Genomic DNA, 23,404 nt, shown 5'->3' on the forward strand with positions numbered 1-23,404 from the left:
CTAGCACAGAAGTCCAATAACAGAACACCACTCGGGTTCAGATCAGGGGGGCAGTTCCTCCCAATCACGCCCCTATCACTGTCGTTGCCCACATGGGCGTTGAAGTCCCCCAGCAGAACGACGGAGTCCCCACTCGGGGCACTTTCCAGCACCCCTCCCAGAGTCTCCAGGAAGGCCGGGTACTCTACACTGCCATTTGGCCCATAGGCGCACACAACAGTAAGAGACCTATCCCCGACCCGAAGGCGCAGGGAAGCGACCGTCTCGTTCGCCGGGGTAAACTCCAACACATGGCGGCTGAGCTGGGGGACTAAAAGCAAACCCACACCAGCCCGCCGCCTCTCACCATGGGCAACTCCAGAGTGGTGAAGAGTCCATCCTCCCTCGAGAAGAGTGGTTCCAGAGCCCAAGCTGTTCGTAGAGGTGATCCCGACAATTTCTAGTCGGAATCTCTGAACCTCACGCACAATCTCAGGCTCCTTCCCCGTCAGAGAGGTGGCGTTCCATGTCCCTAGAGCTAGATTCCGCGTCCAGGGATCGGGTTGTCGAGGCCCCCGCCTTCGACTGCCGCCCGATCCACTTTGCACCGGCCCCTTACGGTCCCTCCTGCAGGTGGTGGGTCCACGGGAAGGTTGCCCCACGTCGCTCCTTCGGGCTGAGCCCGGCCGGACCCCATGGGGGAAGGCCCGACCACCAGGCGCTCGCATACGAGCCCCAACCCCGTGCCTGGCTCTAGGGTGGGGCCCCGGCTGCGCCATACCGGGCGACGTCACGGTCCTCCAATTCCTTGTCGTCATAAGGGTTTTTTGAACCGCTCTTAGTCTGACCCGTCGCCTAGGACCTGTTTGCCTTGGGAGACCCTACCAGGGGCATATAGCCCCTGACAACATAGCTCCTAGGGTCTTTCGGGTGCTCAAACCCCTCCACCACGATAAGGTGGCAGTTCAAGGAGGGGGTCATCATATCTTTAACAAAAAGTGCTTTATTTGAGAGAGATCTAATATTAGGCAATCCGAGTCGTAACAGTTGATTATCTGTATTTTGTTCATGTTTGATTTGTTTAACGTTTATAAAAATACTTTCAAGAGGTTTATGCATTATCTTATGTTTGCTAATCCGGGGGCAGACACAGTCTCTATTTTATGATGTTTGTGAGAAGGGATTATTACATGTTGTATATTTTGTGTATTCTGCTAGATGGCAAGCAGACAGTTGGTTAAGCTATTCTGTCTCCTTCCTGACCTGGGCCCCAGGTAGTCAGCCTTAAGCATTATAAAGACTGTGTGCCAAATTTTGTCACGGAAACTCAATGGTTGAACCCAAATGCAGGCACACAGGCAGGACTCAGGACGAGACAAGATGGTAGGGGGTTAACAGATTTATTTAAACACGAAATAAACAGGAACAAAACTAAAGCCCACGATGGGGTAAAACAATCTACACGAACTAGGGAAGGATGACTAGACAAGATAAACCAGGAAATAAACAAAACTGGACAATAAAACAATAAACTTACATAGACTATGACTCAGGGTTGTCTAACAAGGACCAGGTACAAGACATAGACGAGGTATAAAGCTACATACAACGAACCAGCACAGGACAATGAAACATGAGAGGTATAAATAGGGAGACAAATACAGGGTAATTAATAGGGGCTAGGTGAAACAGATAAAACACTAAGGGGAAGCTAATGAGACAGAAAGGGCGGGAACACAGACGAGACTCGGGGAGAGTATGGAAGGCCAAAAGGTCAACAAACGTCTCTCCCCACATGAAACAGAGGATTCTGTTTTGGTTCTGCCTCAAGACCAGGAACTAATCAACCAAGATAGGCAGAACCGTGACAAATTTCTAGAGAGGAAGGAAACCCCATCCCAGGAGGGATGGAGAACATCTCGTTTCAACAGGTCAGGTCTGCCCTCAAAACTCTTCCAGTTCTTTATAAAATCTATATTATTCTGCAGGCACCACTCAGACAACCAGCCATTTAGTGATGATAATCTGCTATAAATATCATCACCACGGTAAGCAGTAAGGGGGCCAGAGAATATTACAGTGTCTGACATTGTGCTTGTGAGCTCACATACCTCTTAAATATAATCTTTAGTGATCTCTGATTGACGGAGTCTAACATCATTTGTGCCGACGTGAATAACAATCTTACTGAATTTACGATTAGCCTTAGCCACAGCACATTTAGATTTGACTTGATGTCAGGTGCTCTGGCTTCACCCAGAACCGAGCTGTGTGCGCTAACGTTGCACGCATCCAAAGTGTTTTCTACGGTCCTTACACTCTTACTATCCTCAAATAAAGATTGGATGCGAGACTCTAATTCTAAGATCTTCTCCGTCAGCCTAACTACTTCCCTGCATTTACCGCATGTAAAACCCTCACCGTTGACAGAGAAGGCTAAGCTAAACATATGACATGAGGTGCAAGTAACAACAATAGGAATAGAAGCCATGACTCACCGGGTATGAAGTGCAACCCTAATTTACCAAGGTTGCTTGATGAGTCTTATTATATACGGTTAAAAAGAGAAACAGTTATCACACATGACAAATAGGGGGAGATGATATTACACATTGTAAACAGAAAGCAAGCAAACACGCTAATATTATGCTAGCGTCGTTAAATTTCAATTAATATAGGTTTAGAATATAAAGTTATAAATAATTCGGCAACGACAGTGATAGGTATCTAAAAGTAAAATACACTAATATTAAAACCAAGTACAAATGCGAGGTGAAGCAAGTGTCAGAGGATATAAACAAGCCGCCGGTAGCGATGCTAATATTAGGGAGGTGATGTGGTAATGTGATATTGTCCACATATTGGGAATCATATGAGTGTCCATAGAACTCTGAAAATGGGTTGCCTCACAGGTGTAAATTTATCTTCACACTTTTTAAGAATAAAGATTGTCTAGTTCTACGGCCTTCCTCTGATTTAATACACCTCACCTGCTCAAACGTAACCTCAATTCTATTTGACTCCTCTGGTATGACAAAGTTCATCCTACTCAAATTCTGATCTAAAACATTCCCTTTGTCAAATCTGGAAAATAATTTATTCAATTGATTTGCAAACTCAACCTCATTATCCACCATAACTTCTGTGAATTTGATAAACCTGTCATGGTACTCGATATCTGTTTCGCATTATTACTTTTGAAAGCTTCCTCCAGCTTTGACCTCTAAACCCTCTTTGCCTCACCTATTTTCTCCTTTAGTTCCTTATCCAGACACTCAATTTGTTTTATATTTTATTTTTAAATGAAATAGTCCTCATATTCATCACCTGCTTGACATATTTCTTTTTATACCTCTTATTGTTTGGATAGGTTTCAATCTCCTTAGTTGGTATTACTGATTGCACACAAAAGTCCATGTAATCTTTTATGACATCCAAGGAGCCACAATGAAACTTCTCCCACACTGTTCAGTCAAAACACACCTTAAGTTGTTCTATACTGTCAGAGGACCAACATCGCATAACTTTCCTCTCGGGTTTGCTACTTTTCAATTAAGATCTATAAGCTGATACAAGATGTACCACATTATATTTAGAATTTGCAATTGGTGGTCTTATTCTGGACATGTATGTGTCCTCAACATTTACATTGCATTTATCAAACAAATTAAACGTTCTTGTTTGTCCTTTCACATTGCTCGAATCCCGGCATTATTATGTCCAGTTTAAAAACATCAGGGGCTAATGTAGGGAATAGGGATAAGGTTGTAAGGGGTAGTTTTTTCAAGGAAAATTAGATTAGATGATTAGATTAGATTAGATTCAACTTTATTGTCATTACACATATACAGGTACAGTGTAACGAAATGTAGTTTAGGTCTAACCAGAAGTGCAATTAGCAAGTGCAGATATACAGTGTGAATAAATACAGAATACAATATTAGGAAAATAATTTACGATGGGCATGTACTATGAAAATATGACAATCGGTATGTACTATGAACAATATATACAGAAGGCTATATACTGTGAACATTAATGTACAGGAGGTTATGAACAGATAACAATATAGACTATACAATAGTGCAAGTGACTTGAGTGTGCATTAGTTACAGACATTAGCTATTAAAGTTACAGTGCAATAGATGAGTTAATGTGGTTATTAAAGGTACAGTGCAGTACATGAGTTATTGAAGTTATAGTGCAATACATGAGTAGATGCAGTTATACATTTACAGTGCAGTAGATGAGTTAATGCAGTTATTAAAGTTACAGTGCAGCAGATGAGTTAATGTGGTTATTAAAGGTACGGTGCAATACATGAGTAGATGCAGATATACAGTCACAGTGCAGTAGATGAGTTAATGCAGTTATTGAAGTTATAGTGCAATAGATGAGTAGATGCAGTTAGTTATGCGATAGATGCAATAATGCAATAGATGAGTTTCAGTGCAGTAGGTGAGTTAGTGCAGTTATTAAAGTTACAGTGCAGTAGATGAGTTAATGCAGTTATGAAAGTAGTCCATTAGTGCAAATGAGCATTCAGTGTAATGTTCCTGGTGTGCAAGTGAGCAGTATAGAGTGCAAATGATGCGTGTAAACAGTCCGGTAGAGCAGATACATGAAGTACTGGTGTGTACAGTTCCGTCATGCATGGCAGCCCTGTAGTGCAATGTAAACATTATAATAGCAGCAATAAGTTAAAGTTATGAGAGGTAGTGGAATCAGTGGGGAGCAGAGTTCAATAATGAAACAGCTCTGGGAAAAAAGCTGTTTCCTAGTCTGCTGGTTCTTGTCCGGAGGCACCTGAAGCGCCTACCGGAAGGCAGGAGAGTAAACAGTCTATGAGCGTGGTGAGAGGAGTCCTTGAGAATGCTGCGAGCTCGACGCTGACAGCGTTTCTTCTGGATGTCCTCAATGGAAGGGAGTGTAGTTCCTGTGATGCGCTGGGCTGTTTTCACCACCCGCTGCAGTGCCTTGCGCTCAGCAACAGAACAGTTCCCGTACCAGACTGTGACACAGTTGGTCAGGATGCTCTCTATCGTGCAGCGATAGAAGTTCACCAGGATAGTTGAAGACAGTTGGTTCTTCTTCAGTGTCCTCAGAAAGAAGAGACGCTGGTGAGCCTTCTTGACCAGGCATGAGGTGTTGGTGGTCCAGGACAGGTCCTCCGAAATGTGGGTCCCCAGGAACTTAAAACCGGAAACACGTTCAACAGCCGTCCCGTTAATCTGGATGGGGTCGTGTGTGCCTCCTTTCGCCTTCCTGAAGTCCACGATGATCTCCTTTGTCTTTGAAGTGTTAAGGAGCAGGTTGTTGTTTGAGCACCATGTGGCCAGGTGCCGTACCTCCTCCCTGTAAGCAGTCTCATCGTTGTTGCTGATGAGACCAATCACTGTTGTATCGTCTGCGAACTTGATGAGGGAGTTAGATCCATTCACAGGCCTGCAGTCGAGTGTGAAAAGGGAGTAGAGAAAGGGGCTCAGTACGCAGCCCTGTGGTACACCAGTGTTGAGGGTGGTTGTGGTGGAGCAGATGTTGCCTAACCTAACAAGCTGAGGCCTGTTCGTCAGGAAATCCATAATCCAGTTGCAGGTTGTATTGTTAATGCCTAGGTTTCCAAGTTTGATGATTAGCTTGGAAGGGATTACGGTATTGAATGCAGAGCTGAAGTCTACAAACAGCATGCGTGCATAAGTGTCCTTCTTGTCCAGGTGTGTGAGCACGGAGTGCAGCGCCATGGACACTGCATCATCTGTGCTCCTATTGCTACGGTAGGCAAATTGGTATGGGTCCAGTGTGGATGGTAAAGAGTTTTTTAGGTGTGACAGGACCAGCCGCTCAAAGTCAAAAATATGCTTTGCATTAACTTTTTTATGCTATATATTTTATTAGCAAACACAAAATAATCATATGTAACTTTATCTGAGCCATAGTTATCTATATTAAGCTACTTATGTCTACTGTGCTTCATTCTCAACTCATACTTTTTTGTACGTGTAAGAACTCGAGCTGCCGCGTTTTGAACCAGTTATAGGCCAGTTGTAATAGGCCTGCAGGGCAACCACCTAAAAGTGCATTACAGTAATCTGTCATGAATGCATGAATTAATTTATCTGCATCTGACAGTGACAGCATATGACGTAGTTTAGATATATTCTTAAAACGAAAAATGCAATTTTACAGGTGTTGGCGACATGGCTCTCAAATGACAGATTACGATTGAATACAACGCCAAGATTCTTAGCTGATGATGAGGATTTTATGGAGCACCCGTCAATAGTTAAGCAGTATTCTTGGTTGTTACATATGGTGGAAGAAACCTCCAGAAATGCTCCCGGAAATTATTCGATATAGGCCTGTAATTCCCTAGTTCTCTTGGGTCGAGTTTGGGTTTTTTGACAAGGGGCCTTATAACAGCCACCTTAAATGCTTAAGGCACATGTCCTAATGTCAGAGATGAGTTAATAATACTAAGAAGAGGATCTATAATTCCGGGAGCATTTCTGGGGGTTTCTTCCAAAAACTGCTGGTGGGACTGAGCTGCAAGGACTTTAAGACTTGCGGTAAAGCGCGGATCCAGTGATACACATCCCAAAAAGTTTCTTCCAAAAACTGTTTTTTTACTTCATACCCGATTGTGTTTAAAAAACTAGACGGACATTTTGACATAATTATATGTGTATTGTACCATTCAAGCAATACGCCTGAAAGGCAAGATTGGCGCGAGCAGCTCAACTGCATGGTGATGTTCTAGGGATAGTTGAAAACAGTCACTTGTTGTGTGGATGTGCGTGCCTGTGTGTGTCAGACTCGGCGTGTGTGAGAGAGGTAGCAATCAGAATCGTTTACACAGCTAGAGCCCAAAATAAATAGTGCTAGCTAGCTACACCCATGCAGTGGCGCCTCTGGAAGTTGTTGCTGTATCCTGTAAACACAGTCCGCCACAGATGCTGCAGCTCTTGCTGCCTTGCCACTGGGAGGTACAAAACCAGCTACCACCAGAACACATTCAAACTCCATAGACAAGTAAAAAGGTCTTAAAGCGGCAGTCCGTAGGATTGGCCTCTTTGTCGCCATCTCACTGTATAAAGTCTACTGCAGGTGATGTGCGGAGGTATTTCTTTACGTTAGTTGCGATACAAACCTTGCCGTCATATCCAGGATATACAGTCGAAAGAAAAAGTACGTGAACCCTTTGGGCTTACTTGGATTTCTTTATAAATTGGTCATAAAATGTGTTCTGATCTTCATCTAAGTCACAACAATAGAGAAACACAGTCTGCTTAAACTAATACCGCACAAACATTATACGTTTTAATGTTTTTATTGAACACAACATGTAAACATTCATAGTGCAGGGTGGAAAAAGTATGTGAACCTTTGGGTTTAATAACTGGTTGACCCTCCTTTGGCAGCAATAACCTCAACCAAACGTTTCCTATAGTTGCAGATCAGACCTGCACAACGGTCAGGAGAAATTTTGGACCATTCCTCTTTACAAAAGTGTTTCAGTTCAGCAATATTCTTGGGATGTCTGGTGTGAATCGCTCTCTTGAGGTCATGCCACAGCATCTCAATCGGGTTGAGGTCAGGACTCTGACTGGGCCACTCCAGAAGGCGTATTTTCTTCTGTTGAAGCCATTCTGTTGTTGATTTACTTCTATGCTGTGGGTCGTTGTCCTGTTGCATCGTCCATCCTCTGTTAAGCTTCAGTTGGCGGACAGATGGTCTTAAGTTTTCCTGTAAAATGTCTTGATAAACTTTGGAATTCATTTTTCCATCGATGACAGTAATCCGTCCAGGGCCTGAGGCAGCAAAGCAGCCCCAAACCATGATGCCCCCTCCACCATATTTCACATTTGGGATGAGGTTTTGATTTTGGTGTGCTGTGCCTTTTGTTCTCCACACATAGCATTGTGTGTTCTTTCCAAACAACTCAATTTTGGTTTCATCTGTCCACAGAATGTTTTGCCAGTAGTGCTGTGGAACATCCAGGTGCTCTTTTGCAAACTTCAAACGTGCTGCAATGTTTTTTTTGGACAGCAGTGGCTTCCTCCATGGTGTCCTCCCATGAAGTCCATTCTTGTTTAATGTTTTCCTTATTGTAGATTTGTCAACAAAATTCTGCATCCTGCGCTGTGCTCTTGCAGTCATCTTTACAGGACGACCACGCCTAGGGAGTGTAGAAACAGTGCTGAACTTTCTCCATTTGTAGACAATCTGTCTTACCATGGACACATGGACATCAAGGCTTTTAGATATACTTTTGTAGCCCTTTCCACCTTTTTGTAAGTCAACAATGCTTGATCGTAGGTCTTCTGAGAGCTCTTTTGTGCGAGGCATGGTTCACATCAGACAACGCTTCTTCAGAACAGCAAACTCAAAACTGGTGTGTGTTTTTTATTGGACAGGCCAGCTTTAATCAACACATCCAATCTCATCACATTGATTGGACCCCAGGTTGGCTGACTCCTGGCTCCAATTAGCTCTTGGAGAAGTCATTAGCCTAGGGTTTCACATACTTTTTCCACCCTGCACTATGAATGTTTACATGTTGTGTTCAATAAAAACATGAAAACGTATAATGTTTGTGCGGTATTAGTTTAAGCAGACTGTGTTTCTCTATTGTTGTGACTTAGATGAAGATCAGAACACATTTTATGACCAATTTATGAAGAAATCCAAGTAAGCCCAAAGGGTTCACATACTTTTTCTTTCAACTGTCGGTCCGAACGGTGCATCCGTTTACAATCCTTTCAGATCACGGAGTCCGATCACATTCCCTGTTTCTTAACTGTCATCAGTTCATTCTTTCTTGTTTTTCACAAATGATGAATCCCCAGATGAACAGTGCTTGGCGTTTATTGGTAAAAGTACTAAACGCTGACATAAATAATACAAACGTTATATGAAATCCTACCCCAGTTGTGAGTACACGTAAAAAAAACGGCTGTCACTTTATCCACATGCGGGCTAGCCGCCAGATCCCCTTCGTTCTGTGTACAAATGTGTCGAAATCACGAAGAGACGAAAGACACCATATAAGGATCTCTGGGATAGTCAACACGACAGGGCAAAGACTGGCGCTTAAAAGTCAAATACAAGATTTTAAAGTCTGTAACACAAATCATCCAATTCACTTTAAATTGGCGACAACATCGATCATTTATGTAAACGCAAATCCCTCCACCTTTACTTTTCCCTGAGCTCTGATATAGATCCGCTCGAACGCCGATCCATGTCGACTTGCTACAGTACATAACGTCAGAATGTAACCACCAGCGTAAAAAAAAACAGACATACTGCCTGAACGCGGTTTGCAGTGCACTGGTCACGAGATGACGTATTCATGGCGGCAATGTTATGATACACAAATAAAGAGAAATATTTTTAATGTTACATTTAATGTTACTTGTGATATGCATAATGAACCACGCTGATAATGCAGGATAAGCCTTTCATGCTTGCGTTTACATATTTTACAGTCTCTACGTTGTCAATACATCTCATGTCCTTGCCTTGACTCAGAACTGTGAAGGTTTCCTGTAGCTCAGTGGTAAGAGTATTGCGTTAACGCAAGATTGTGACAGACATTAAGGACTGCGGTCTTTAGCCTCCTCGTAAATGTGCCTGACCTACCCGGTCGAGGCCCGCTTGGAGCGGTGCAGTCCGTTCCGGTTATACGTAGGACCTACGCCGTACCCTCTATACCATAGGTTTTGTAATGTCAAGGTTTTTTGGCCCAACGAAAACCTTGCGCCGAAGCGAGCCAGCTGGGGCTTGAGGAGTGGTTAAGTGTAAGGCAGAGATTATCTGATTGAGGAACCGTGGCAAGGAAGTAGGGAAGGAAGGACCATGGCGGGAACCAGCGAACATTCAATAAAGTTTAATAAAAAATAAACAAACAATAACACGGTAGTAAAAGACCGGCAGCCACCTCACGGTCGACTGCCGGCCAAAAGAACATAAATACAAACTTAACATATGTCCGGGCTCGGTCCTCTCTCGTTGTACACTCTGCCACTCGTCCTTTAATGCTTCCGATCTCCATCGTGAGAGATACGGAGCCGGTGCAAAACAACAACAAGCCTATGCTTTTTCAATGAGAAATGCACGTATCCTTATGTAAAACATAGCCTATGGTCTGAGCAAATAGGCTCCAGCAAAGTCCATTTACGTGAGTCTTGGCACTCGGCGGCCATGTTTGCAATGCTTCTGGGCTTCTGGGTTATTTACGTAAATGCAAGTCAACAGTCATATCTTCTTGAATGGTGGAAGGGAAATATTTATAAAATCGCTGGCAAAAATCATTACTAAATACCAAATTTCCAATCTATGATTGATGATCTATGGACTGTACCCTTACTAATAATTGTACAATAACTTTGGTTTGCAAAGCTAAAATCATCTTTTTCAAGGTTGTTTCAACTACTGCACTTGCACACGGGCTTGCAACAGCGCTGCCCCAGAGAATCGTTAGTCTTTATTGATTAACGATTGGAAGTCTTTCTTTGGTAGGGTATCCATATTGAACGTTGCATTACTCTGCAGACATTGTAATGGCACTGGTGCATCTTGTTAATATATACTATCTTTGGCTCCAGCCCTCCTCACGCCCTGTTGATGATAAACATGTTGTAAGGAGGGATAGAAGAATGGTTATCATGGGGATCAATTTATCTATTCGTAATAAGTTTTTACCCCATGATAATCTTCCAAAACATTCTACATGTTTTTGAAACAGTGATGGCTAATTTGTTTTCACAAGATTCTTGAATGATTATTATTCTAAGAATGATTTAATACAACATATATTTTATTGATGCATTTAGTCCTTTCCCCCAGATTTAAATTGTTTAGGTATGTAACTGTATGTGCAAAGTTGTTTTTTGTGCTAGCTAACTCTCGCCCATGATGCTCCAAACTGCCCACAGTGCTTTCTAGGTAGGCAGCTCCCTATGCTGTTACACAGCCTTTTTGTCTCGTCCAGTGCCATGCACAATCAATCTACAGTCAGTCTCAAATGAGAGAGAAAGATGGCTTGACAGAGCTGATAAAAACTGGGCTACAAAAAACATTTCTCCGATCTTTGGGGTTAGAGAGAGGTAAAGTACAATATGTCTTTATTGATTTAGGTTTTAGTAGATTTATGTTATTTGTAAAATCTCTAATTTTCATGTTCCAACTTTTGAAATGTTAAAAATAATTATATAATAAATTAAAAATAAAATTGAAATCTTCATTTATGTGAGTAATATAGTATATACTCTTAGTAAGTGTATAGGGATGTCTATATAAGTCTACTAAATTGTTAATTGTCTCGAATTTCAGCAACAAAGTTATTTTGTTATATAGACACTTTGAAGATGAACATTCAGTCAGCCATCAGTCGTGAGATCTTTATCCCAAGTGATGAAAAGTTACTGGTAGCCATTGAGGTGAGGAGAAGAATAAGGAGAAAACTTTCTTTCCTAAAGGGTGGTCTCAAGAAGGACTATCTAACTTTCCTCTGCTTATCAGGTAATGTATCTTTCAATTAAAATTAAACAGTTGATGTCCAGCGGAGGAATCTGATGTTCTTGCGAAGTTGATTTATGTTTTAATTTCTTTTTAGTTAATAACAGCAGACCAGCGGAAGCCCTTATTACTAAAGTTAAAAGGTATCGAGGCACAAGACAGTATTTCAAAAGATCTCAATGGTCTGTGCGGCAGCTTCGTCAGGTCAATGGCGTTAACCCAAATGAGGTAAGCGTCATTGTTTTCCTTTTACATTAAGCTCTTATTTCTTCATAATTTTAACTACTCTGAATAATTTTTAGGACTCTCCTGAGTTCGACCTTGTGCTTGATCGCACTTCTGATCAGTGGGAGGCCAGCTCAGCTGCAGAGAAGTGCATGTTTGTGCAAGTTTTGTACCATGCTTGTAAAAACTACTGGGAGGCAAACCCTGGCCAAAACAACCCATCTTCCCCTGGAGACCAGAAGATACCTGGGGCTCCAGAGATCAAGAAGAGCCACGGTGAAACACTAAGAACAAAATTTGTTAACTGTCAGCCAAAGTTAATGGGAGGTAAGATATGCTCAGCAAGCATCATATATTTATCTCAAGTAGCTGAGAAGAACCCTAACGAAACAATTCCTTTGCCTTACATTTTACTGTAGATGCTTGCTCTGTTAATATGGTCATCTATCGCTGCACAATATTTTTGAACAGAATGAAGAACAGTATAGTTTCAAACAAGGGCAAATTTAAGGATGAAGGTAAGAAGGATTTTATTATGCAAATTGTATAGTGATTTATTGTATTCTGCATTTAAAAAAACATATGCCTTTAAAATGTCAAAAAAGTGTACATAAAACTTATTTAAAACTTGTTTTGGAACTACAGCAGGAGCATACAATACATCATCATATTATCCCTGCATATACACGTACACACCGATTACCATGAAAACACTGACATATGACTTAGTTTGACTTACCGCCTGCCCATCATTTCTGGATGATGTGTGGGCATAATAGAAGAACCCTTGTTACAAAAGGGGAATCAATGTTCGAAAAAAACTTTCTGAAACCTGTACGAACCCATGTGAGAATCGTGCAAAGAAATACTTTATCATATATTCAACTCATTTTTGGACAAGTTGACCATGTTAAGCTTGAGAAGGCAGCACGTTTAACAGTATAAAAAAGTCAGAATGCATGAATTAACATAAGCATTGTACCTCCGCTTCAAATAAAAATTCAGTTCTAAATGTTATGTTGGTTATGTTTTTCCGACGTTTTAGTAGAGCTAAGTAGGAATTGCTTCTGGAGCAGTTTTTTACATTTGGCAAAGTGTTCTAGAGGATTGTTTTAGAACAAATTCAATAAATGAAAATATACTGTATGTGTATTTATATATTTCAGTTGTTCCACAGTGCCCAAGAGCATTGCATTTGACAGTGTTATGTAGTTTCATTCCTTTCTATCCTTTTCTGCATGTTGTTGTTTGTCAGATCACTCACAGCAAAGACGTATTAAGAGGGTGATTTGCTGGTCCTGTCGGAGGGTGGTTGTTTTGTAGTCTCACGGAAGTGGTAGAGAATGGTTCTATTGCAAAGAGAATTCAGAGGCCACTTTGTTCTGATGAAGATATGCATGGGTACACAAAGACAGGCGTTGAGGGGGGAACGTGATGGGGCAGGAGAGGAGCAGAGATTCAGCTGTGTATCATGGATCATTGTTGTGTAATAAATGGCAGAGATGCCAAGATACCCTGGCAGTGCATTATTCAGTGCCTTGATCTCTTGTGTGCACAATATTTTTTAAATACAATTATTCTGACCATCTAAGCAGATACGTGTACAGGAATTAAATTTGCATATTCAAGGGTATACAAAAGGAGAAACCTAAGTAGAGGGGGTGCTATGCAACCTCCTACCCAGCATTCTGACAACATACTTTTTTAATGTGGCACAGAGGGAGTATACATGTCTTTACTGAGAAGCACATGCATGGTAAATAATGAATCACTTGATCTAACATTAAGGAAGCTTCTACTGACCAAAACGGCCCAATCTTTACTGGCCCTGCCAAATCGTTTACCCACCACAATAAAAAAAAAAAACTTTTGTGGTAAGAAAAAAATATCCCTAAACATATCTGTATAAATTAAATGTAAATTAACCCTTATTACGTTTTAAAAAGTTACTCATTCAGGAGCAGCTTCTGCGCTTGAATATTTAAATTGCCAAGGCTTAAAACGTGATTAACTATTGTGACGATGCATCACTGGCCTGATCGGAAGTGTCAACTGTCTCGAGCAATCATTCACACTGGCCACAGGCCATGGGTCACTCACTATTGTCAATTCCTGTATAATTATAATTTGAAGCACCTGATGCATCTGGACCGGGAAGTTCTACGCATGTGCAATGACGTCGAAATGACGTAATGGTGTATGCCACACCAAACGTGTTGCCATATTTCCTTCTTTTAAATTCTAATAAAACAGAAATATTACATATCGGACCAAAGACACGTAAAAAGAATATAATCAGAATCGATTATAACCTGCAAATTGAAGGTTGCACTGTTACTCCAACAAATACCGTTAAAGACCTAGGCGTTATATTAGATAGCGACCTGTCATTTGGAAATCACATCTCAAATGTCACAAAAACAGCCTTCTTCCACCTTAGAAATGTTGCCAAATAACGAAATATTCTATGTGTTGCTGATGCAGAGAGTCTTAATTATGCATTTCTGACGTCAAAACTTGACTACTGTAATGCTCTACTTAATGGTTGTCCTGCATCATCAATTAAGAATCTATCTGCCAGAGTTCTAACCAGGTCCAGAAAATACGATCACATAACCTCAATGTTATCATCCCTTTACTGGCTACCCATTAAGTATCGTATTGACTTTAATCTTATTTTAATTACTTAAAAAGCCTTAAACGGTTAAGCCCCTTCCTACTTAACAGAGCTTCTATCACATTACAACCCATCACGCTCTCTAAGATCTCCATCCCCAGCACTTTTGATAACACCTAAAATAACTAAATTCCCTAAAGGGGGTAGAGCTTTCTCATACGTGGCACCTAAACTCTGGAATAGCCATCCCGATACAATTTGAGTGTCAGACACACTCTTCAAATATAAATCTAGATTAAAGCCACATCTTTTCAGCCAAGCTTTCACTTAATGCATAATATGCTTAATAAACCACCAGGAGACTGCATTATTTAGCAATGATCGAATTGTTATATAAACACCATGCACTGTGCTGTGTTTCACCTTTTTAGTGTTTTTCAGATTTTCTTTTTTTCGCCTGTAAAGCGGCTTTGTCAAAATGCCCATTGTGAAAAGCACTATATAAATAAATAAATAAAAATTGAAGATGGCAAATGGATGCAGGTGATGGCGAACATGATTGAAGTTTTAAGCTTAGATGACCTCATTCATCAACAGATGAGGCATGACTTTCCTGAATATCAGGAGGTGGAAAAATTGGAACTGTTCACGATGAACAGTTATTTAGTTCATTGACACATTCAGTGATACTCTTAGATGGACATTTCTGCATTGTCGTTCCACTTAATAAAGAAGATGTTGTGTTTCCTAATAACCGCAAAGTTGCTGTTCAGCATGCTCAATTACTGAAAAGAAAAAACAAGATTACAGTAATTTCATTGAGTTAAATAAAGGGCATGCTGAGAAAATCCCATCCAGGGAAATTTAAGAAAGACGAGGCAGAATTTGGTACATACCACAAAACACAAACTTCGAGTTGTGTTTGATTGTGCAGCCACTTACCAAGGGATGTCACTGAACACCCAACTCTTATAGGAACCAGATTTGAACATTTCCCTAATTGGCATGCTGACAAGGTTTAGACACGAGCCTGTAGCTTTTGCTACAGATGTTTCATCAAGTCCATCACATTTTTGGTGCCACGTCATCACCAAGTTGTGGTATTTTTGCACTACATAGGTGTGTTATTCCGCACCTGCCCACTCCTGCTTAAAATTCACACGTGTTAACATGCTAATTGTTTACAATGATTTTCGCCCCGACCCGACGGATCCAGCTAAATTTAGATGGTTAGACGTTTCAAGATCTCACATTTAAGATCTTACGTTTAAATTTCTCCATATAAAATATAAAATACGCTATAGAAAATATTTTATTCGTCTTGTCAATATACAGCACTGTTCTTACATTTTAATGTCAATACAGTAGAAAAAATCTCACAGAGAAAAAATTATTAAAAACATTAAATACAATCTCTTTCACTCAAACTATACGCAAAATATGAAATTAAACCTGTTGGCTCATAGCTAACTCGTGCAAAATGAAATCGCTTTTTTTAACCGAACAATTTAACATCCATGCAAGAAATGTCCTGATGACCGTCTCCCCTCTAAAAACACGAACGCTCTCTCTCTTTTCTCTAATGTTAAATTCTCTCAAATAAATTTAAAATGGAGTAAGAACTGGTCCACGCACGCGGCACATGCATAATACAATCCTCAGAACAGGCTCTATATCTGGTCAGTTAGAAGGATGTCGGGAGTGGGCAGCTGTCCAAAGAGTACCATACAAATCCCTTCCCTGCTCTAAAAAAACAATATTAAACCATAAGGTATAATGGTTTTAAAGGAATTTGAATTGGCTTTAATGGAAACTGTAATTTTTCTACTGGTATGTTATGGATTCTATTGGTGAGATATTAAATCATATTGGGAAAATGCCAAAAACACACAAAAAAATGTGTAATGTATATACATAATGGTACTTTCATGGAAACCAATAAGAGTTTCTGTGATAGCTTTTCCTGCAAAGGCTATCAAACCACTCACTCAGCAGCACGCCTCATCTTCTAACAGCCAAAAAAGTCTCAAAAGACATCCCTTTTCATCTCTTTCCAATGGCAACTGGTTGAAGCCCATATCAGATTCAAGTCACTAATGCTTGCCTACAGGACCATCACTGGATCTGTACCATCACTGGATCTGTACCGGCATATTTTCACACCCTCCTACACCCCTTCAAGATCCCTGCATTCAGCAAACCAGCGGCGTCTTGTATTGCCTTCCCATAAGGGCAGTAAATTGCTTTACTGCTTATTCTCCTTCACAACTCCTTCCTGGTGGAACATTCTTTTCCTAATCGGTCCGGTCAACCACATCTCTCACAACATTCAAAAAACTACTGAAAAGCCATCTCATCTGTGAATACAGACAAATGTTCTTTCAACAGGTAGTGGTCTAGCTTTTGTTGAAACCAGTAACAATGATTAGCCCTAACGGTAGAAAATGATCTAGTCTTCACAGTTCTTGTTGATTGTATAAGTATTGTGTTGCTAATAATAAACTGTCATGTTTATAACACAAAAGCAGTATTTTCGTGTCGATCTGGGACAGGTGAGTGTGAGCCAAGAAGGGAAAAATCTGGGTATACTCACTACAAAAAACTAGACTACACCACCGTGTTAGGGCTGACAATTGACAATCAACTACCGACACACAAAAATATTTGTGTGTAGACACAAATGCTACCTCCTCAGAAAGTTACCAACTGGGTAACCCAAACCCTAACTCCAAAGATGAGAACACAAAGGTATCACAATCTGATAGCACACTAACTTGCATAACGTCTCTATGGCCCATTGACAGTTTACAGCTGGTCACCACCACCTGCACTATCTTGACCTGTCCAACCCACTCCGCTCTCTTTTCCAAAACTTGCCACACAAGTTGCATTTTGCAAAAAGATTGTGAAGTAGACTCAAGCTTTAAGAGGGAGGTTTCTTAACCAAGTTTATTATTTCCTTTTTTCTTCAGCAAAACCTGTAAAAGCATCTAAGAGCAGCCCCTCCCCTCCAATGGTACAGAAGATGGGAAATGTGATGCGGAGGGCTAGTCAGGTTCTGAGTGAGCATGGAGAGCGTGTGATGAAGGTTGAAGATAAGACCAGCCATCTGTTTCATGGGGCCAAACCGTTTTCAGCTGCTCAGAAGGTTAGCTGATCAGAGGGTCTACACTTTTTTCCTTTTGATATAATGGTTATTTTGTCTACTTTGGTATAATCATTTCTTAAGTTTGACCAACTGACCATTCGCCCTTGATTGACATGTTGTCCGATCAAACAAACAAACCGCAGATTAACTGTGCAATTGTTGCTTATCTTTACTCTGTAATAACAATATCCCAGCTAAAAGCCATGTCATACTGCAGGATCTCGGCCCTCACACTGTACAACAACAAAGACTTTAAAAACTCACAAAAGAGGACCTCCTGAATTTTACCTCACATGTTGTTGTACAAGAAGCATTGTACATTGCAAAACTGCATGTTGAAATGTCTGGTTTTCCTGAATTTTATCAAGTAAAATTTGATTGTAATGTTCAGTATCACAGTTTCACCCATTCCCTAAACTTGGCAGAAACCAGTGAAACTTTCTGAAAATGTACTCCCCCCTCCCCCATGTCATCCAGGACATCATTGTCTTTATTTCTTCACTCGTAAAAAAATAATTTTCTTCAGTTGAAAAGAAATTTAGGTTTTTGAGGAAAACATTCCAGAATTTTTCTCTGTATAATGGACTTTGATGGGGATCAGTAGGTTAAAGGTCCAAATTTCAGTTTCGGCACAACTTCAAAAGGTTCTATATGACACCAGCCATGGAATCAGTGTGTTGTCTAGCAATACAATTAGTCATTTTCTAAGAAAAATAAGAACCTCTGTGCAACCACGACTTAATCATGTAATCACGTTGGAAAGGTCGCGACCTTGACGTAGGCGGAAGTAATGACCAAGTGTTTAAATTCAATGTGCGAAAACCAAGAAAAATGCCCTAACCAATAAAGGTAAAACAACAATGTCGGGCATTTGACTTGGTCTTTCCACAATCGATTTGTAAACGCGGGGTTTGGTACTTCTGCCTACGTCAAATGTCACATCCTTTCCAACTTATGTTTTCCTCATAAACCTTCATTTCTTTTCAACTGAAGACAAAAAACATGGAGGTCATGAATGACATGAGGCTGAGTAAATTATCAGGAAATTTTAATTCTGTGGTTAACTACTACTTTAAAGTCACCATGCAATCAAACAGGAGAATTCTAAGTGTTTTGCTTTTTAATGATTGAAACAATGAACAGAGAGCTACACAGCGTTACAGGAACATTGTTGCTGCTCAATGGTCCGATTCTCAGTCTTAGGTGATGCAGAACTTTCTGTTTTATGACCTGGAAGCTATAGATTTGTCCTTGATTTTGTTTATTTCATTCCGAGTAATTTTCACATTCTGAATTTATACTTTAAATGCATATTTAAAGACAGACCTTCTGCTGCTTTTGTCTGAAATTAAAACGGCATTTTTCCAGACAATATTATGTCACAATAATGCACTGGAAGCGCTTTGGTTGATGCGAAAGGTCAATTGGGTCAAAAATAAAAACTTTTTTTCTTATGAATAACATTTTTTATAGTGATGATCTAAGTGAAGTGAAGCTTCTGATAATGTGATTAAAATTTTTCAATTTCTTTCGTTCCCCCAGCTGGCACTGAAGCAGATTTAGAGGTGTGGACAGCTTGCTAATAAACATAAATAGCTTTTAATCATCTGGTAGTTCTTTAGATTGCTTTAAAATGTCTGATTTTTACGCCCCATCTTTTTTTGTAAACCATCCTTCAATGAAAGCTTAAGTAGTTTTATAGATTATTCTTAACAACTGGATGCACAAATCAAGGAATCGTGAAGAATGATATGGTTTTTAGCCTAAAATTTAATGAGATGATACAAAGCAGACCTTAATCTAAGATGTTAAAATGATATAACAAGCAGCTGGCTGTTCCTCCTGTATTGAAAATGTACAAGTGGTCTTTTTCCTTTTGCAAGTAATCTCCTTTAAAACTAAGTGCACATCAGGATGAACGGATAGAAATAAATGTACCAGCGTAGACCTGTTAATTAATTTTGTATTTCAGGCTGAGGTCAATTTACATTTGTTTTTGTGGAAAGTGTATTATAATATTTCTATACTATACTATATACTATAAACTATACTACACTCTTTTCCCACTTCCATTGAATCTAAGCACTGTTTTACCTGATTCTGAACAGAAGGAATACAATATGTGTGGTTTGGGTGTAGAACATAAGTGTTGCTTCTGAATTTACTCTAATAATTAAGCACAAATAGTTATGAACATAACAGACAAGTTTACTCTGTAACAGCTGTACCTCTCTCATTTATTATTTAGCTGTTTTACCCATGCTTAAATCTGTTACTTAGTAGTTTGTAAGAGATAATAACAAATACTAAAATCTCATTTTGAATGTTTATGTATTTAGATGTCTGTGTAAATCAAATTCCTGTTCTATCAAATTCCTGTTCTGTCAATATCGTCCAGCATCTTTGTATCTAATTCTTTGACAATATCATGATGCATCATTTGTTGTTGTAGCAGATGCATGAATCTTTTAAATATAAAAGACCAAAAAAGTTGTTGTTTTTGCTTTAAGCAGATACACCTATTTGGTGTTTACATGTTCTGTGCAGCTTGCTTTCCATAGTTATCGATATGTTGCTTTCACTCATCATTCTTCATATATTTGTATGTAACTAAATTATGTACCTCTTTGTATGTAACTTTGTGTGCTTGTCTTGTGACACTGAGTTAGGAATAAACCCACATTTAATAAATATATCAATCAGGAAACAATAGTGATATGGGTGATATATGGCAAAATATTAGGTTTGGCTATTCCAGTGTTTCTAAAGAAAATTCTGTCATTCCCCACTTTCATTTAATTTAATTTAATTATAAAGCACAAATAAACACATCAAAGGTTGACCATATGCAAAGGAGACACTTAAAATAAAAAATATATGAAAAAAATAACATAAGAGGAAATCATATACAAAGTAAATACATTACAATTTTTGATTTTAGATCAAATTTAGACTTTTAGTGTATTAAAGGCACAGCTAAGTAAATGCGACTTTAACTTAGATTTAAAATCATGAACAGAGGAAACAGGTCTCACAGGTAGCGGCAGATTATTCCATACCTAGGACCGGTCACTGCAAATGCACGGTCACCTCTCTGTTTCAATCTTGATCTTGGACATGGGCGTAAATCTCATTTAACAGTAGGGAGGGACAATACACATAAAATTTCTCATGAGGAATTTTTGAAGGGGACACAAATAATATACGACACAAAAGCGACAATATGCATTAGGTTCATAATGCAGACTTGCAGTCATATGATAACTGAACTGTCACATACTGTAATACAAGAGAACAAAAAAGCTTTTTTCCATTTATATATTTTTTGTCTCTGTTGTCAAGACAGGAAACAAATATAAAAACACACTTCCCATGATACTACATGTTAACAATGAGTCACTTTTTAAACACTTGTTATCCTGATTTATATTGCAACATTGTCTGACAAAGTCACCGTACATTCTCCTGTAGTGCACTGCCTCCTCCAACAAACTTTGTTAATGTTCGTGTACCCAAACAAACAGTCAGTAACAGTGACAGATGCTTCAACTCTGTGTTGAATCGCCTGAGTTTCAGTAAACTGAATGTTTAATTTATCCACCGCGCACATACTACACAAAAATTGATGCTGAGAAAACGACCTTCTCCAACTGAATGAAAGCTGTGCACCTTTTGTGGACGCTAGATATAGTGCCATAGTCAAACCCTCAACACGCTTTTTTCTTCTTTTTTTGGTCCGGGGAATATGGGGATTATATTTTCATATTACCACATCACAAATGTTCTAATACTGAATTTCATTAGAGAAGGGAATTTATTTATCCCTCAATAATTTAAATTAGAAACAAACCTTTTGCAGAACGTATAGAAAACCCGAGCGAACATTAGACTATGTGTGAAACAAGTTTTATTGATACCGGTTGTTTTCATTCAGATTAATATTCAAGAAAACTAATGAAAATGTTTTTAATTCTAAAACTTTAAAAACCACACCACTGCTAGCTGTTTCGACTATTATTGATAGTCTTATTGATGTGTTTATGAAAGCAATACTTTTTCTACGCTTACAAATTATCACAACGTGTTCTTTGTGTTACGGAAACAGAGTTTTTTTATATTTATTTAACTTATTTTTAAAAAGAAAAATGATGTCTGTATAAATTCGTATTTCAATAAAATATTATTATAAAACATTACTTTATCTTCATCAAGTCTGATAAAACTTATACATATTCTTTCTAACTGCAACAATATTTCTTGATCTAAAATCTAACGGATACAAAATCAAACACTGTGCTGTCCTAATTCTGATATTAAGGAAAATTCTGAACTTTTTTGCTCATAGCCATCTTAAATATTTACATACAATTATGGATCTGAATTGTTTTATTTGAAAGTAAAAATTTCAAGTGTTCTATAGAAATATTACCCATGTGTGCCGGGTAGCCTACGCTTTGGATAACCTAAATAGTAGGCAAGCCAAATATAAACAGAAAATTGTGCCTTTGATAAATGAGATCGGGAAGGTCATGGAGATGGCAACAGGCATCCTTTTTCTTGTTTTACTGGATCGTGGCCACGTCTTTCGCACATCTCCTTCTGCCGACTCCGCACTGTGACTGATAGGTGCGCTAAGCCCGCCTCTTCAACAAGGCGTTTCGAAACCCAGGGCCCGGTTTTCCAAAAGTAATCCACTAGGATTTTGGATAACGGATTGGATCAAATCTTGAAAATGTGTTTTTCAAAAGAAAAAACGGATTACATAATCGGATCAGATCACGTAATCCAATCTTGGTTTTGATCCGGATCAAACCTTTAGTTTGGGTTTTTCAGAACTTTTTTGTAGGATTTGGATCACTTTGATCCAAAAAATCTGGATTAAACTGATCCCATCAGAAGGGTGGATTCAGCGTGGAATGCCCAAAATGTAATGAAAACTTTAAAAATGTATAAAATAATACTATATTTGGATCATGCAGTATCTTACAAGATATCATATTTATTCATAAGGTTTTAATTGTATTTGTTCATCCGTCAGGCTACAGTGATTAGGTAAGCTTTAACGAATTCAGCCTTTCAGTATAGGCCTACAGCAAAGTAGAAAGAGTTTGGCCTCATAAAATAATCCTCCAAACAGCTGTCAAAATTGACCAAAAACAATACATTTTATTCTGTCACTAATTGATATATATATTCATCACAATCGAAAATATTTTTGTTTTTAGAATATGTATTAGTGATGCATGCAATGATTACAGAATAACCAAAAAAATGCAAAGAATGGCAATCACGGAATTTTTGAAATCCAAAACAAATCCAAATCAGAAATAGTGTCTAACTATTTCGTCCCTTGTTGCACGTCCTGTTTGCTCGTTCTGGCAGAATGCAGGAGGTTGGTTAGGGTCTCCAAGGGGCTCAGGTTGGCAGGTCGGGCATCATTGTCAGCAGAGAGAGGGACATTGCGCTTAGAAGCGATGTTGTGCAGGACAATACAGTTATGTTGCATGCTTGCTTTCTGTGGTTCCACTCTCAGAACTCCATTTAAACGCTCAATTGCTCAATTGTTTGTGTTCAGATGAGCGGACTGCTGGAAGAGGATGGGGTGGGGTTTTTCTTTTTTTTAGTTTTTTTTAAATGTGTGTGTTTTCATTTCAATTAAAAATAAACTTATATTGACCCCACACTGGCTATTCTACTTGTTGCTCTTTACATATCAATAGTTCTACATTGCGATTTCCTATCCTGTTTGAGCACTGGTTATCCAGCACTGGTTATCCAGATTTGGTGATCCTGAAAAGTTCCTATCCGGATCAGATTGATCCAATCCAATGTTGCTTTAAAAAACTGGCTCCAAAAGTAAACTGGATAACGTGATCACGGATCGTAAAAAAAGGATTACTAAATCCGGATAAATT

The 23,404-nt window shown here is 39.3% G+C and overlaps 1 protein-coding gene across 3 annotated transcripts; it reads left to right on the forward strand.

Annotated features, from left to right (window-relative positions):
* The first annotated feature begins 9,297 nt into the window (after positions 1 to 9,297).
* On the forward strand, positions 9,298 to 20,217 carry stxbp6l (syntaxin binding protein 6 (amisyn), like). Of its 3 annotated transcripts, none has more exons than XM_056763642.1 (7): positions 9,324 to 11,087; positions 11,338 to 11,502; positions 11,597 to 11,727; positions 11,802 to 12,051; positions 12,144 to 12,242; positions 17,314 to 17,489; positions 19,032 to 20,216. In XM_056763642.1, the coding sequence occupies exons 1-7, from the start codon at positions 11,006 to 11,008 to the stop codon at positions 19,050 to 19,052; spliced, it is 924 nt and encodes a 307-aa protein (XP_056619620.1). In that variant the 5' UTR covers positions 9,324 to 11,005; the 3' UTR covers positions 19,053 to 20,216. The 3 variants fall into 3 exon arrangements, with proteins under 3 accessions (XP_056619621.1, XP_056619620.1, XP_056619619.1); XM_056763641.1 differs by having other exon boundaries at positions 9,328 to 11,087; positions 11,314 to 11,502; XM_056763643.1 differs by lacking the exon at positions 12,144 to 12,242 and having other exon boundaries at positions 9,298 to 11,087; positions 11,314 to 11,502; positions 19,032 to 20,217.
* The last annotated feature ends 3,187 nt before the right edge of the window (positions 20,218 to 23,404 follow it).

Source organism: Triplophysa dalaica, chromosome 13, assembly GCF_015846415.1.
Source record: "Triplophysa dalaica isolate WHDGS20190420 chromosome 13, ASM1584641v1, whole genome shotgun sequence".
Lineage (NCBI taxonomy): Eukaryota > Metazoa > Chordata > Actinopteri > Cypriniformes > Nemacheilidae > Triplophysa > Triplophysa dalaica.